The following is an 18,526-nucleotide window of genomic DNA, read 5'->3' as shown; positions in this document are numbered from 1 at the left end:
AGCTGAAGTTGTGTGCGCCAGGAAGGCAATTCGCATTCCTCGTAAGGATAAAACGCCAGTAATGATTTATGGAGAGAAGGGTAACTCAAAGCTAAAACTCATTAGTTGTTTGAAAGCTCAAAAGTGCTTGAAGAAAGGGTGCTATGCCATCTTAGCATATGTTAATAAAGTTGAAATGAAGGAAAAAGTGAAGAGCATCAACGACGTGCCTGTGGCAAGAGATTTTCCTGAAGTATTTCCGGAAGAGTTACCGGGATTACCTCCATTTAGATCTGTAGAATTTCAAATAGATCTAGTACCGGGAGCTGCACCAGTGGCTCGTGCTCCATATAGACTTGCACCATCTGAGATGAAAGAGTTACAAAGCCAGTTACAAGAATTACTGGACCGTGGTTTCATTCGACCGAGCACTTCACCGTGGGGAGCTCCGATTTTATTCGTCAAGAAGAAAGACTGATCTTTCCGAATGTGTATAGATTATCGTGAATTAAATAAGTTAACTATCAAGAATCGGTATCCACTACCGAGAATTGATGACTTATTTGATCAATTGCAAGGATCATGTGTTTACTCGAAAATCGACCTAATGTTGGGCTATCATCAACTACGCGTCAAAGAAGAAGATATTCCGAAAACTGCTTTTCGGACACGCTACGGTCATTATGAATTTTTGGTCATGCCGTTTGGATTAACGAATGCGCCAGCTGTATTCATGGACCTCATGAATCGAGTTTGTAGTCCGTATTTAGATAAGTTTGTTATCGTTTTCATTGACGATATTCTTATCTATTCCAAGAGTGAGCAAGAGCATGAACAACATTTAAGATTGGTATTAGAATTGTTAAGAAAAGAACAATTATACGCCAAATTTTCTAAGTGTGCGTTTTGGTTGAAAGAAGTGCAATTTCTTGGCCATGTTGTTAGTAGCAAAGGAATTCAGGTTGACCCAGCTAAAATTGAGGCCATTGAAAAATGGGAGACTCCTAAGACACCAACGCAGATACGCCAATTTTTGGGTTTAGCTGGTTATTATAGAAGGTTTATTCAAGATTTTTCCCGAATAGCTAAACCATTAACAGCGTTAACACAAAAAGGGAAGAAGTACGAATGGACTTCTGAGCAGGACAGTGCATTTCAATTACTGAAGAAGAAGTTGACTACAACACCTATTTTATCGTTACCTGAAGGGAACGATGATTTTGAGATATATTGTGACGCTTCGCGACAAGGTTTTGGTTGCATCCTTATGCAACGGAAGAAAGTTATAGCATACGCATCCCGACAATTGAAGATTCATGAGCGGAATTATACGACGCATGATTTAGAATTGGGAGCAGTAGTATTTGCATTGAAGATATGGAGACACTACTTATATGGGGTTAAATGCACTATGTTTACCGATCATAAAAGTCTTCAACATATCTTCGATCAGAAACAGCTGAACATGAGGCAACGTAGGTGGGTCGAGCTGATAAACGACTATGATTGTGAGATTCGCTATCATCCCGGGAAAGCGAATGTAGTGGCCGACGCTCTAAGCAGAAAGGAACGGGAACCAATTCGAGTACGAGCAATGAACATAAAAATTCGCATGAATCTCAACTCACAAATCAAAGAGGCTCAACGAGAAGCTCTTACTAAAGAAAACATAGGAAATGAAATAATGAAGAAGTATGAGAAGCAACTCGTTATGCGGGAAGACAGAATTCGATATTTTGCAAACCGTATTTGGGTATCGAAGTTGGGTGGATTAAGGAATTTGATATTGAATGAGGCACATAAGACAAGATACTCGATACATCCTGGAGTTGGAAAGATGTATCAAGATCTTAAGACGCATTATTGGTGGCCTAATTTGAAGACAGACGTTGCAACATATGTTGGGGAATGTTTAACTTGTTCCAAAGTCAAAGCAGAACACCAGAAGCCGTCAGGGTTACTTCAACAACCAGAAATCCCAGAATGGAAATGGGACGGTATTACCATGGATTTCATCACAAAGTTACCTAAGACTGCCTGGGGTTATGACACCATTTGGGTAATAGTTGATCGTCTCACCAAATCTGCACATTTCTTGCCTATAAAGGAAACAGATAGAATGGAGAAACTATTACGATTATACATAAAGGAAATTGTTTCAAGGCATGGAATACCTATTTCCATTATATCCGATCGTGATAGTAGATTTACATCAAAGTTTTGGCAATCACTACAGGAGGCCCTGGGAACTCGTTTGGATATGAGCACCGCATATCATCCACTAACTGACTAGCAGAGTGAAAGAACAATTCAGACTCTTGAAGACATGCTCATGGCATGTGTGATCTATTTTGGAAACGGATGGGATAAATATCTACCATTAGCAGAATTCTCGTATAATAACAGTTATCATGCGAGCATTAAAGCTGCACCATTCGAAGCATTGTATGGAAGGAAGTGTAGATCCCCTATCTGTTGGAATGAAGTAGGAGATCGGCAATTAACTGGTCCAGAGATCATACACGAAACGACTGAGAAGATAGTACAAATCAAGGAGAGATTGAAAACAGCCCGTAGTCGCCAAAAGAGCTACGCCGATGTCCGAAGGAAACCATTAGAGTTTCAGATCGGTGACATGGTTATGTTAAAGGTGTCACCTTGGAAAGGTGTAATACATTTCGGTAAAAGGGGTAAACTGAACCCAAGGTATGTAGGCCCGTTCATGATCATCGAACGCATTGGACCGGTAGCTTATCGACTCGAGTTACCGCAACAACTCGCCGGAGTACATAATACATTTCACGTATCAAACCTTAAGAAATGTCTTGCAAAGGAAGATCTCACCATTCCTCTTGAAGAAATCCAAGTCGATGAGAAACTACAATTCATAGAAGAACCAGTCGAAATCATGGACCGTGAAGTTAAACAACTCAAGCAGAGCAACATACCGATCGTTAAGGTTCGTTGGAATGCTCGAAGGAGTCTTGAGTTTACTTGGGAACGAGAGGATCAGATGAAATGAAAGTACCCACATTTCTTTCCCGAGAACGCAAAATAGGTACAATTTTAAAATTTCGGGACGAAATTTATTTAACGGGTAGGTACTGTAACGACCCAGATTTTTCCGATCATTTTATACCTATGAGATTAATATTTACATAAATTAAACCTTACCAACATGATAAGTAATCTAAATTGTTGAGATTTATGTTTTTAAAAAGAGTTTTACACAACGTTTGACCGTCCAATTTGACCGATGATATCACGAACTATATAACGAACGATAATTATACGTTTGTGTATATATATGTATTTATATATATTTAACATGATCTAAGAATGGTTTAACATCTCATTGTGTACTAATAACAATAAGTTATAAGTATACTTTGAGACTACTAACTTAAGTTTTCAAAATGATAACTATACGTAACGTTATTTGACATATATACCTTTAACCTATAATACTTATACAAGTATCGTATAAATATGTATTTAATCACTTTTAAAGGGCTTATATACATAAAACAATATAATTATATTTACAAAAGATAGCTATATTTGAATTCTCGTTCCGTTTCCTCAAAATTTCTACACGTATACCTAGAGTATATGTACTCGTATCATACCCAGCTCCTATACGTATTTACTATTAGTATATACACATCACAATCACTTTATTAACAGCCATGAGTCAGCCAATTTTGGATCTTAGCATGCATGATTAATCAATTTGGCATATTACAAGACTTTTGCACAATATTACAAATTTATACATCTTTTCACCACCATTTATACTCCATTCCAATTTCATTTTTACTACACATTTTCTCTAACAAAAAACACACTCTTAGGAACCTTAAGTGTTCTTCACAATCTCAGCAAATAACCATGAAGATCTAGCTTCAAAAACAAGCCTTAATCATCATAATAAATTCCTTACAAGAAAACTTCAATAATCCTTCCAAAAATACAAGTTTACTTCCAACCTTTTGATCCAACTCCACCACTCTTTTGGTTCTAAGATTTTTCTCATCTTTTACAGTAACTTTGTCAAAGTAACTTGAGGTAGTAACCTTGTTCATAACCTTATTAGATTCATATTTATATAGCTATCTTATTTTGTGTTGTAAAATTTTAACAACAAGAACATAGTTTGAATGATTTCAAACTTGTTTGCAAACTAAATAGATCCTTCTAACTTAACTTTTAAAACACTTCAAGACCTGTAATATATCATAATGATATGCTAACTTAACAAGATATAACTTGGTTTTACAAAGAACATCTTAAAAACTGAATCTACGTCGTCGGAGTGCAACCGGGGGCTGTTTTGGGTTGGATAATTAAAAACCATCTTAAGCTTTGAATTGGAAGTTCATGTTCTGGAAAAATGATATTTCTTATGAATATGTTAACACATAAAAATTTCATGGTTTAACTCAAAGTGTAAGTATTTTTAGAAAAATGATCATTAAATGTTGTTTTTATGATGGAAAATGATCACTTTCATAAGTTTCACCAAAGTTTGACCTATAACCTGTGATTTCGAATACAACCTAAGGTATTTTCAGTTCATATTCTTAAAATTTGACTCGATCCAAGGAAGTGGCAAGTTGAACCAACAAAAACGGAGTTGTAACTACGACTAAAACAAGATCGGGTATCCGAAGCTAGTTTAGCTACGAAAATATTTGGAGAAAAATTAAATTAATCATATATTTCTAATTAATATGATATTTCATATATATTTACTTACGATTTGATTTTATATATTTCAGGACCACCCGTAAACAACACGAGAAGATTAATCATAAGACCTCATGATTGTACGCAACACGTCATTTGACAACACGGTACTTGTACTTTATGTACGCAACACGTCACTTGACAACATGGTATCATGGGTCGAGATTAATTCTGATCAATACGAATACGATGGGGTCTTTATTTATTTTATTTAAGCAACTAATTATGGACCACTAACATCGGACTGCTAACTACGGACTAAGAAAATATTAAAAGTATTAAAAGTATATATATATATATATATATATATATATATATATATATATATATATATATATATATATATATATGTAACGATTACTTAAAAAGAAAATATGTTGATATATTATATATATGGTTAGGTTCGTGATATCTATCGGAGACCAAGTCATGATAAATACCTTCAAGGCAAAAGTGAGTATATAGTCCCACTTTTAAACTCTAAATATTTTGGGATGAGAATACATGCACTTTATGATTTACGTTATGGACACAAGTGATTAAAAATATATATATTCTACGTTGAGTTGTACCACTGGCATACTTCCCTGTAACTTGGTAACTATTATTTACATGAGGTATTGTAAACGCGAATCCTGTTGATAGATCTATCGGGCCTGACAACCCCAACCGGACTGGACGACCAGTATTCAACGGTTGCACAGTACTTCATTTCGGTGACTACACTTGGTACGGTGTAGTAAGATTTCATAATAAATGGAATATGCGACGTTGATTAAATGTTAAGTATGGTTATCAAGTGCTCAACAACTTAGAATATTTTTATTAAAACGTTTATATATGAAATCTTGTGGTCTATATTTATAACGCTGCCGGCATTAAACCTATATCTCACCAACTTTATGTTGACATTTTAAGCATGTTTATTCTCAGGTGATAACTAAAAGCTTCCGCTGCAATATGTTGAATTTAAGCAAGATCTTGAGTATGCATATTTGTGTCAAAAAATAAAACTGCATATCGGAGGATTTGTAATGTAAAATATGTTGGAAGTCGTATTGTTATTATCACATGTAAAGTTTGTAAGTCTAAGATTATCGCTAAACGATAATCATTATTAAGTTGTTTAAACTTTGTATTTGTAATAAAAACTATGGTTTGTATTGTAAAAACGAATGCAGTTTTTGAAAAATGTCGCATATAGAGGTCAATACCTCGCGATGAAATCATATGTTATTGTATTCGTCTTTATGGTTAAGGTCGAGTTATGACAGAGAATTGATGCAGAAGTTTGAGTAGTGAATTTCTCGGTTTGCTTTGTCATTGTTTTTGGTGAACAATTTGTAGCTTTGGTCGATGTGGTAATTGATCTTGCCTCACAAACAATTCGTTATAGTTTGATTCAAATCACCTCGCTATTAAGCCCTTTAATACATCTTCTTCTTCTTCACGTATTTTACCCAAATCAAACAGCAGGAACCCTAATATTGTACACCTAAAATCAAATGACGGAAACAAAATCAATTGAGTATATCTATCGAAATTTGGGCAGCATAACGTTCCTATTTTACGAATTTTGATATTTCACACCCTCGATCGATGGAAGATGACTGTCGGTCGATGGTGAATGATTATGGACAGAGGGAATCAAGTATCGGTCGTTGGACACTTGAGCCTTAGCCGATGGTGTTCTAACCGAAGTTGAAGGTTGTTCAGAATCCGGTGCCGGAAGTGGTGGTGGTTCGTGGTAGTTCACGGCGGAGCTATTTCAAAAATAAGAATTTGGATGTGAAAAATTGCAGATAGTTTCGTGAGGTAATTCCTAACACTTCTGCAATTATACTTTTCAAAATAACACTTAAATCAAACTCGTGAATTCGATCTGTGTTCTATATTTTTCAAACTAAAAATTTCAAAAATTAGGACTCGATTGTAGGAATTAGCTTCTGAGATTTGGAACGACTGTTCACTAGATGATGATAAATCTATCTACATTTACAGAATTCATCAAAATTCTTTGAAATCTTGAACCGCCAAAAAACAGTTTGAAACTTAAGAAAACTAGAAAACTAGCTACTTACGCTCTGATACCACTTGTAAAGATTAGATTTCGATCAATTCGTGTTCGTATGCTTAATTGAAGATGAATCGGTGAATACGTGTGTGTATGTAGGAAAAAGTAATTTCACATCCTTTTGTTTATTGATTATAGCTTAACTTTGTTACATTGTGTTCTTTCATAGGCTGAAGTAAAGAATATAAAGAGTAGAGCAACACATCTTACTGGCACAGGGTTCAAGTTGAGTGCTAAGAACATCGTGGTTTAATCTTTCGATTTGCAGATATATTCTGGTATTTTTTATAATTATGAATTGACATTCACTCTGAATTGTTTATTTTAACATGATTTATGTTGGTCTGTTCGGGTTTAACTTAATAATCAACATACTTACAGTAAGTCCCCTACCCTTCTACTTTAATAATTTGGCTTACTTTGTTTGAATTTTATGGTTGATAATTCATTACTAATTGTTTTTTTAGTTCATTAAGTTAGGTTTCTCTTTCAAGTTAAGTTTGAGGTCATGTATGCAATTATTGTTCTGTTCATGTTGATTGTTTATGTATGAGATTGATTTATGTATATGCTTGCTAGTAACGAAGTAACTTAAATATGCTTGCTTTTAAATTTATGTTGACTGCATATATACTCTGTATGTATGTTTCAGGATTCAAGGATTTAAGCAACAGTGTTAACTCCGAAGACTTCGATTCAAATGAGTTTGATAATGCAGAACTTGAATTAAGTGAAGAAGAAAAACCAAAAGCTAAAGACAGAGGCATGGTGAAATGAAATTAAGGAAATTGAGTTTAGTGATATAGGTCAGGCTAGAAGAAGATTACATAGGAACCGGTTTAGGGACCGGTTTTAAAAACCTGTTTCCTTTCCCCTTTTTTTTGTAATAGTGTATCTAAAGTTTATCGTTAACGTGTATAAAAAAACTCGTAAAATTCAATAACCGTCACATAATAAAAACCAAATATAATCGAAACGGATCAACCTGACCCAAACATACTTGGTCCTTTAGTTTTTAAAAATTATTAGTAAGTAATATACGATTCAATGTTTCAGAATAGCGATAATGTTACAACACTAATCAAAATATTTGAGATACTTGCATGCATTAACAAATCTACCCATTCTTAAGAAAATGGGTCAAAGTTACCCTCTCTCATTGTGACCACTAGTATACTGCATTTATAATGTATAATTCTTTGACCCAGAAACAGCATAAAGGCATTTGCACAATATACAACATAAACAACATCAAAGGAGCTTAATTATAATTAGCAGCAAAAGCATATATAACTAAAAAACACCGCCAAAATACAATCTAAACACCACCATAATAAAAGACTCAATGTTAACCACCTTAACAATTAATCAATTGAAGGCAGAGTGTGATTTACGTTTCGAGATGTATTAACATAAACATGGATGATCAAATTGTGACCAAACTCAACAACATCAATCGAGTAAATTTCATCTGCAAAAATTAATTTGATGATTTTGGAAGTAATATTATTATTAAGTATCAAAGTATCAATGTACAATTGATCTCCAAACTGTTACTACCACATTGGTCATCACAATTAACTGTGAACCAATAATACAAACCTTATACTATTTGCAGTCAATAACTTGACAAATAATCCACTTGGGGTTTTGGTGTGTGTTTGTATGTATATATTATGGAGTAATAAATTAATTTCTCATAGACGAAACACCAGAGCACGAGTTGAAAGCATTCATGTGAAAACAAGTTGGCTTCAATACTATTAGATGATGTTGATTCAGTGTGTACCTTATATCCCTCTAAATGTCTAATCATCATCATAAATCATAATTCATATTTCATAAATAATAAATAATCAATAACAAATCATAAACTAAGATTTAAAAGCTACCAAAAATGCATCAATGCAAATATTAAGTAACGAAAAACTAAAATGTGAGAATATTAATTAGGCTTTCATCTTCAATATATTCATATATTCCTTGTTTCATTCTCCAAACAAATGAGTAGATTTCAGCGTTGGTGATCTAAAAATCTTGTAGTGTGTGCAACATCACCTTCATCATCATCATCATCATCAAGTGTGCCTGATTGATCAAGCAAAAGTAGTGATTCTGAGTAGGAGGTAAAAGTGAAACAACTCACATCGTTCTTAAGACCGTTGAAGTGTTTCAAATTCGGATCGTAAGCTACAAACTCAGATCCATGTGCATCATTATCCCTCTTTATGATTATAAGTTGCTCATCATCCCTGAATCCCAATATTTTCGACCATGACCACATCTTTGGTAAGGTGAAAGTGTAGAGCTTGATAAACGATTTTGAAACATGGTCCAATAAACACACATTGTGAACCTCTTCTCTATCAATCCCTACCACACCAAGAGAGTTTCTTAGCTTAAAGATGTCGAAAGTGTTGTATAAATAACTAGGTACTTGTACTTTTGCGAATTCTTCACTTCCCAAATCAAAAAATACGACCATGTTAGTAGAATTACTATAGGCACACCAGTAAATAAACCCGTTTATAACCAATGGAGTTTTGTAACCAGTACCTTTGCGATACAAATCAATTTTTAACCATTTACGAGGAAGTTTGGTTAACGGACTTCTCCACACCCTTCCACGTAACGTAAATACTTCAACTCGCCAAACTTTATCTTTGTTATCATCATATTGAACATCATCACGTGAAACATGAATGATATTTATCCTGACAATCTTAGGGTCAAGAGTGTTAGGACAAACACCAAAACCAACATAAATACGCTTATTATAAAGTGCATTAATTACTACTGATTTTCTTATCGTAGGATTCCATATAACGTAACAATTGAAATAATCATCATCTTCACTACTTAAATACCTACCAGCATAGCAAAGCAAGCCATAAGAGCAACCAACAAACTTCATTTGCTTTCTTTTTCTAAGTCTGCAATAAAATCGGTTAAAGGACAGAGGATGCGACAAAGAAATCTTTTGTTGGGGGATTGAATCATCAACATCAACTATACAATCATTATGTGTATAATCAGACCATAAAAGAAGACGTTTTCGTCGAGCCTGGTGGACAATGAAATCGGAATTAAAATTAGAGCTATCAATCAAAGACTTCCAATCTTTTGAGACCGATCTAAATCGAATCAATGATTTAGCAGGAAGACGACAAAGGATTTTGATTTGTATAACCAAAGGTATGTAATTTGCCATCGTTGTTTTTTTCTCTTTTGATACTATCGTTTTTTTTTCTTTTCTTTTGAAGATGTACGTAACCTATCTATCATCAATCAATATTTTATAACAATGTTTTCAGCAATTTGACGGAAAATCTCTATTTTTTATTTTTTTTAAAAAATTATGCAGAATCTAACCTTTAGATAATTATGAATTTAAGTTACAAATTCCTTAAATTCCGTTATTTCTTATGGAAATAAATACGTAACACACGCAATACAATTTCTTCCTGTGAAGTATATACGAGTAATAATTATCTGGAGTGTTACCCTTTAGAATACGTATTATTTAATTTAGTTTGATGACAAGGAATAAGGCTACACGCCTACAACTACATAAATTAAATTAGCTAACACACAATCATTTAATTTATAGGGACTTTTAAAAAACATAAATTAAATTAGCTACATGCCTACAACTACATCATCATATAAAACTAAATCAAACGTACATAATCTTAAACCAGTTAAGGTGATTATATTGATCTTTAACTAACAAACACACAATCACCTATCTCGCAATCATCTATCTTTAGTGAGATATCTATCTATACACATATTATAAATTAAGAAAATATTTAAGGATATGATTTTTAAACCATAGCCCGACTTATCTTAAAATAATATTTTATGCATAAATAGTGATTACATAAATATATATTTTTGATTAGCTAGATTGTATATTGGTTATAATTTGCGGGCCACCATAGATATTTGGGGTTCACATGTATGAGAGAAAAAAGTTAACCCGTTAATGGGTTCATGGACCTTGACGGATAACAAAAATATTGTAGACGGATCGTTGATTTTAAGGAACTTGTACCATCATCCGCGGGTGCCATCTATAAAACACGTAATAGTAACTAATTAACTCTTATAATTTATTATATAATAAATCACGATCAAAAGTCGTCATGAATAACTACCTTAACAAACTTATGAGATAATGTAATAATATTAGGCAATCTCTTCCATATATATATGAACATATTATCTTTTTAATTAAAATATATAAATTATTTAATATTTATCATACATGTTATTTTTATATCATATTAAGTTACAATAACATTCTTCAGTTATAAACTTCGTTAGTATTTTTAGTATTTTTAATTGTATACATTTCCTTTAAAAATAGATTAAATGTAAAGTTAACTCGGGTTAAGTTCCGCGAAAATGTGAGTTATAAACTAGTAACAATAACCAAAGGGGAATAATCAAAGGCGTGTCGATAGGTAAAGGCGAGGTCACTCTTTCGCACTTGCAATACGCCGATGACACGATCTTCATGGGCGAATGGAATAGAAATAGCATCTCAAATGTGATAAAAATATTAAAATGCTTTGAGGACGCCTCGGGATTAAGGTTAAACATGTCCAAAAGTTGTCTTTATGGGTTGGGGGTCTTGAGTTATGGTGTAGAAAGAATCTCGGTGCGCATTGGGTGTAAAACGGGGTCCTTTCCAATATTTTATTTGGGCCTCCCGGTGGGATGTCGGATGACAAAGGTGGATGATTGGGAGCCGGTGATTAAGATGTTTCACAAAAGATTCTCGGATTAGAAATCACATATGTTATCATTCAGTGGAAGGCTAACTCTAATCAAATCGGTCTTATCTAGTTTACCGTTGTACTATTTTTCCTTATTTCGTGCTCCTTCATGTGTCTTATCATTGCTCGAAGGTTTGAGACGTAAGTTTTTTTGGAGCGGGTTCGGGGAAGAATAAAAAATGGCTTGGGTAAATTGGGATTTAATTTTATGCTCTTATAATGTGGGGGTTTAAATGTTGGGTCTTTAAAGGCAAAAAATTGGGCTCTTATTGATAAATGGTGGTGGAGATTTCGAAATGAAAATGGGCTCTTTGGGTCAAAATCATTAAAAGCATATATGGGCGGAATGGCGGGTTGGGTCATATGGGTAATGCACATCTTTTGGGTCGTGTCTCTCCTTGGTAAAATATCATTTCTATTGCGAAACATATGAACCAATGCAACTTTAATATTGTCGAGTCTTTCAAATGTATCATAGGTGACGGCTCAAACCTAAGGTTTTGGGAAGACTCTTGGCTAAGTGGAAGCTGCTTAAAGGATAGATTCAACATGCTCTATAGGCTGGAAGATGAAAAAATAGCAACAGTTAGTGACAGAATCCGGTGGAACGGGTCGAATTGGGTGTGTCAGTGGAATTGAATTCGTGAACCAAATGGGCGTGTGCTAAATGATATTACCAAAATACTTGACGAGCTGTCTGCTCTTCCTCATTTAGATCACGCAGGGGACAAATGGGTTTGGAATCAAAGCAATGATGGTACGTTTAGCACTAAAACTCTTACCTAATTACTTGATTCACTGTTATTGGATTCAGGTGGTGCGGAAACAGAAACTATGAGAAAAAATTTCGTTCCAATCTCTTTAAATATCTTTTCGTGGAGAGTGAAGCGTAAAAGAATTCCAATTCGGGTTGAGCTTGAAAAAAAGGGTATCGACTTAGATAATGTGAGATGTCCAATATGTAATGATGATGTTGAGTCGGTAGATCATGCGATGATCTTTTGCAAACACGCGATGGATGTTTGGGTTAGAGTTTGTAAATGGTGGGGGATAGGAAACTTTTCCAATTTGAATATCAACGAAATTTTGAATAGGCGAGGGTAGCAGTGTACAATCGACGAATGCTAGGAAGTTATGACAAGCTATAAAATGGGTGTGTGGGTACTTTATTTGGAAAAATCGTAATCAAAAAGTTTTTCGCAATAAAATGTGGTGCGGGTCAGCTTATTAAATGAAATTCAAATTAGATCATATGAGTGGATCGCGCGAAGAGCTAAATCCCTCAACATCGAATGACATCAATGGCTCGTTAATCCTCGTTATTATCTTGACACAAGCTTGAGGAGATCGGGTATTGGATAGCATTGTATTATTTAGTTCCTTATGTAATTGTATATATGCAATGAGATAGGTTAATGTATATAGGTGTGTGTCGCCATGCTTACTATAAGTGTTATTGTACAGGCATGGCATTGTTTCTTTTTCTTGTAATTTGCTTTTTTGGTTGCAATAAAATCTTGGCTTATATATATATATATATATATATATATATATATATATATATATATATATATATATATATATATATATATATATATATATATATATATATATATATATATATAATACCACATGAGTGGTGTATGGGGATGTGAGATGTAGACAATCATTTCACTATCCAAGAATAAAAACAAGTCATTTCTACACCCAGAGTGAAATACACTCATAATTAAAGAAAGTCATCCCTCTCTCTATTCGACGGATAAAGAAATTGCTTCCGAGTGAACCTCCGGCCAATAAGTAGAAATTTTTTAAAAATAAATAGTAAAATAATATTAAAAATAAAATTGAATATATATATATATATATATATATATATATATATATATATATATATATATATATATATATATATATATATATATATATATATATATATATATATATAATGATAATATATATACTATAATAATAATCTTAATAAATCTCTATCTCTATCTCTAATATTTGCTAAGCATATTACCAAAAATAAACCATGAAAAAAAAATATTAATCATTAGATAAAAAAGACTTATTATATATATATATATATATATATATATATATATATATATATATATATATATATATATATATATATATATATATATATATAATGATAATATATATACTATAATAATAATCTTAATAAATCTCTATCTCTATCTCTAATATTTGCTAAGCATATTACCAAAAATAAACCATGAAAAAAAAATTAATCATTAGATCAAAAAGACTTATTGAATTACACCTCTTTGGATTTAGATTAATACGATTATTTGCTACTATATGAGATCTTGGATTGGATTGAGAATAAATAACAACTAGTGAAATGACCCGTGGAATCATGGGTTTATTTAAACGAAACAATTTAATTACATGTTTTAGGTATTAAGTGAATGTAAATGCTAAAGTCATTTATTTTAATGACCCGTTCGACTAAGAAACTTGTCGTTGTTTTTATAAATATATAGATAAATGTATTTTCGCATACACATGTAACGTAATTAATCTCGTAAAAAGAATTCTTATTTGAATAATAATTGTAATTGTAATTATTATAATGAAAATAAATAATAATATTAAAGTTTGTTCAAAGTTGAGTATTTATATTTTTAATAATAATTATTAGTAATAATAAATGTCTTTTGAAATTTTTTTAGAAAATTAAAATACAATTATTATATAAAGGTTGTACAACATGCTTTAAAATTTGTAAATGTGTTCATTGAGTGTTCTGTAGAAGATTGTACAATTTATGAGAGATTAATATTTTCTTTTATAAAAGATATCATATTATTTTTTAGTTAAAATTAATATAAAATAATGACATCATCAAAGATGTTTTAAAATTTTTCTTTTTTATTTTGAATTATTTTTATGCTTAGAAAATGTTTATTTATGACATCATTATTATATAGATTAATAGACAATAGATATTATAGATAACAATAGTTGTATACGGAGTACCTTTATTTATCTATTTATTTATTATTATTATTATTATTATTATTATTATTATTATTATTATTATTATTATTATTATTATTATTATTATTATTATTATTATTATTATTATTATTATTATCATCATCATCATCATCATCCACGAGTTACTTGTATGTGCGGAAAAATTAACATGTTAATGGGTACATAGGCCCCGACGGGGAAAGGATTTTTTTTTGTAAACGGACGGTGATATCAGAGATTCGTTTACCGATGCCATATGCACACTTAATAGCAATTTATAATTGGTTCTAATAATTTACACACGTTCTATAACTTACGACCATCAAAATCGCCATAAAGGACTACTTAAACAAACTTACTACACTATTTATATACATTTGTTTTAAACATTATTGAATAAACTAGACTAAATAATATTGAAAAAACTTTAATACCTTACATGAATATATACACATAATCTATTTATCTATATTTTTTTTTTTGAAAAGTCAAAAACTTTCATTAATAGAAACAAGAATACAAATGTCCTGCTGCAAACAACAAGGAAAGGAAACTTGGACTCACAAGCGAGCCATGTTCATAAGAACATGAGCTGACAACTAAAAACTTTACGAATATATTCAAACATCTATTTACCGTGATCATCGAAAGTATATGGATTTGAGAGACATTGAAGCCAATTTAACTTGTATTTCTTTTGACCATTCGCGATCCATTCATAGCTTTTTACTTGAATTTCTTAGATAGCCATTGACGCCATCAAGCATTTGTTACGCAAGAGCTTATTATTCATGTTTTGCCAAATTTTATAAGCACAAATCCATATAATTGCTTGCCACATCCTTGAAAGTTGAATGCTAGTTGAAAATTGAGAAACGCCTTGGAGGAGCGAGGCTTAGTCCGTTAGGGAAGGTGAGACCTCACCAACGAAAAAACCTGCTCCAAACATCTGTTGCATACACACATTCTAGCAGAATATGATCTATCGATTCTAAAGCATGATCACATATCGGACACCTAACTGAGGCGAGATCGATACCCTTCTTGTCCAACTCTATTCTTACCGGTAGCCTGTTTCTTTGAGCTCTCCATACAAAAACGCTAATTTTTTGTGGTATTAGATTGTTTCGCATGGTTTCTCTTGGAGTAGCAGGGGATGACAATAGCAAATCGTCAATTTTTCTTCTATTGGAATGCAGGTAGAGAAGATATTGTTGTTGTTAAAAGACAACACCCAATGATCTTTTCCATCGCCTGGAAATCTAAAAATTTTCAACAGTGTTTGAAGATCTTCTAGTTCGGTAGCTGTTCTCCCTGCATGTAGTCTGATCCAGTTCCAGTACATCGAATAGGTTGTTTCCCCGATGAATAATTCGGTCTCTTACACGGGCCTCCTTGTTTGCATCTAGCATGAATAATCGATCAAAAACAACACACAGAGGTTTTTCGCCCAGTCATTTGTCCTTTCAAATAAGGTTTCTTCGCCATCACTTACAACTTTAACAAAGGAGTTAGCAAAGTTTAAATTAAGCTTGGATAGTTCTTTGTCGATATTTTTGATTCCATTCCAAATAAAACCCCGGGTGACAATGTTTTCATCGAAATGACCCAACCTCCCATCCATCCCATGAATACTTTTAATGACTTTTACCTAAAACACATCGTTTTTCGCTCTAAAACGCCATCACCATTTTCCTATCTATATTTTATATTTTATCAATATAATAAATGAAATAAGGTTTTGATAATTGGATCCAACTCATGCCTCGTTCGGCAATTCGGCGATTGACGACCACATGGCAGATGTTTGTGAAGACAGGTAGAACATCCACTCCCTGCTGAACATCCATTGGCTGAGTACGTGAAATTCTTCGTCACACTGCTCCTCATGTTCGTTTTAATGTATTTTATTTTATTATTATTCTTTGGTAAATAGCCAAAATGGTAATAGTCAAGTGGGTTATGGCAGCGAGTGAACACAAGTCGGGTTAGGGTTGTTCTTATTCGATTTTTTCAACGTTTTATACTTGAAATTATCTTTGATACGATTATAAACTGTACTATGAAAGTACAATGTTTCTTATTTGGATAATCAATTGTGATTTTAAACACTCATTGAATAAATGTGTATGCCTTGCGTCCTTGCGCTTGGGCCATGGAATAAATAGGTCAAAACAAGATTTCTATCAGGTGGAAGCAAGGTCGCAAGGTGACATCTTGGTCCTTGCTCCCCGGTGGAAACAAGGACGCAAGGTGCCTCTTGAAACCTTGCTTTCACCTGGAAGCAAGGAGCTAGGAGCAAGGAGCAAGGTGCCTTGCTCCCTGCTTCCACGTGGAAGCAAGGTGGCAAGATGCACCTTGTGTCCTTGCTTCCACCGGGGAGCAAGGAGAAAACTGGCACCTTGCGGCCTTGCTTCCACCTGGGAGCAAGGAGCAAGGTGCCTCTTGCGACCTTGCTTCCACCTGGGCAAGGAGCAAGGTGGAAGCTAGGTCGCAAGATGTCACCTTGCGACCTTTGCTTCCACCTGGTAGAAAAACTCGTTTTAAACCTATTTATACCAGGCGCAAGGACGCAAGTCACCTTACACCTTGCGAGGGCAAATTGTCAAGTTTTTTTTTTTAGCTCTGACGCAAAAAGGGGTTAACTAATGGGTAAAAAAGTGATAATCCCTAAACAAATTTAGACTTCATTTTGATCCTACGTTGCCACTTCCTCATATCCCTTTTAATGTTTCGGCCCACACCACCTCCATTCTGATCCTACGTTGGCACTTCCTCATATCCCTTTTAATGTTTCGGCCCACACCACCTCCATTCGCACAAAATTAGACTCACATTCAAGATCTTGAAAATAATTGTGAAGCCCAATATATACGAGTCCAATGTTTGGCCCATTAAGAAGCCCATCCTATCTTGGTTACACTATTTTCTGTTTTATTATTGTTTAAGTTAGGTTAATATTTTTGTTTAACAAAGCTTGTTTGAAATCTGTTAATTCTGATACATATACACATTAACAACACTGGCTAATCTTATCTTCATAAATGATCCGACTATATATATATATATATATATATATATATATATATATATATATATATATATATATATATATATATATATATATATATATATATATATATATATATATATATATATATATATATATATATATATATATATATATAGTGGTAGCATTAAGAGGGAAGTAACCATTCGGGGGGAAACAGGGGGAAGCAAAAACTTTTTTTTTTTTTTCATTTTTTGAAAAAACTTTGTTCACGAACATTATAGATGAGATGAAAATATGAACATTTAGTAGAGACACTTTGTGATAAATGTTTTTATTTTGGCGGGAAAACGCTCGAAGAAGTAATATATAACAATTATCGTGTTTTTCGAGCGTATTTTGAGGTTTTAGCTATTGGGGTTTAGATATTAGGGTTTAGATATTAGGGTTTAGAAATTTAGGGTTTAGGGTTTAGATTTAGGGTTTAGATTTAGGATTTAGATTGAGTTTTTAACACGAACAGTTTAGGGTTTAGGGTTTAGGGTTTAGGGTTTGGTGTTTTAGGTTTATGGAATAAACCCAAAACACCAAACCCTAAACCCTAAACCCTAAACTCTAAATCGGGCTAAATTTTACTTCACAAAACATGAAGAAAAAAAACGTTCATATTCTTCACGAACAATATTATCTTGAATGTTATTTTTGTCGATCGTTTTCCCGCCTAAATAATAACATTCATCACGAAGTGTCTCTTCTAAATGTTCATATTTTCGTGTGATCTTGATGCAGGAAAAAAAAATTCAAAAAAAATGAAAAAATAAAATAAATTTTGTACCAGAAATATACCCTTAGCTTGGTAACATTAAACTACTTGCCTATGTACGGTAGGCGCGAATCCTAAAGATAGATCTATTGGGCCTG

General features: G+C 33.0%; 1 protein-coding gene across 1 annotated transcript; it reads right to left on the bottom strand.

The window, feature by feature from the left end:
- Positions 1-8,816: 8,816 nt before the first annotated feature.
- On the bottom strand, positions 8,817-10,013 carry LOC139874323 (F-box only protein 8-like). Its single transcript, XM_071861767.1, has one exon. The coding sequence runs from the start codon at positions 10,011-10,013 to the stop codon at positions 8,817-8,819; it is 1,197 nt and encodes a 398-aa protein (XP_071717868.1).
- Positions 10,014-18,526: the final 8,513 nt, after the last annotated feature.

Source organism: Rutidosis leptorrhynchoides, chromosome 11, assembly GCF_046630445.1.
Source record: "Rutidosis leptorrhynchoides isolate AG116_Rl617_1_P2 chromosome 11, CSIRO_AGI_Rlap_v1, whole genome shotgun sequence".
Taxonomy (NCBI): Eukaryota; Viridiplantae; Streptophyta; class Magnoliopsida; order Asterales; family Asteraceae; genus Rutidosis; species Rutidosis leptorrhynchoides.
Note: the sequence above shows the minus strand (reverse complement) of the source record. Positions and strands in the feature narration are given on the sequence as shown.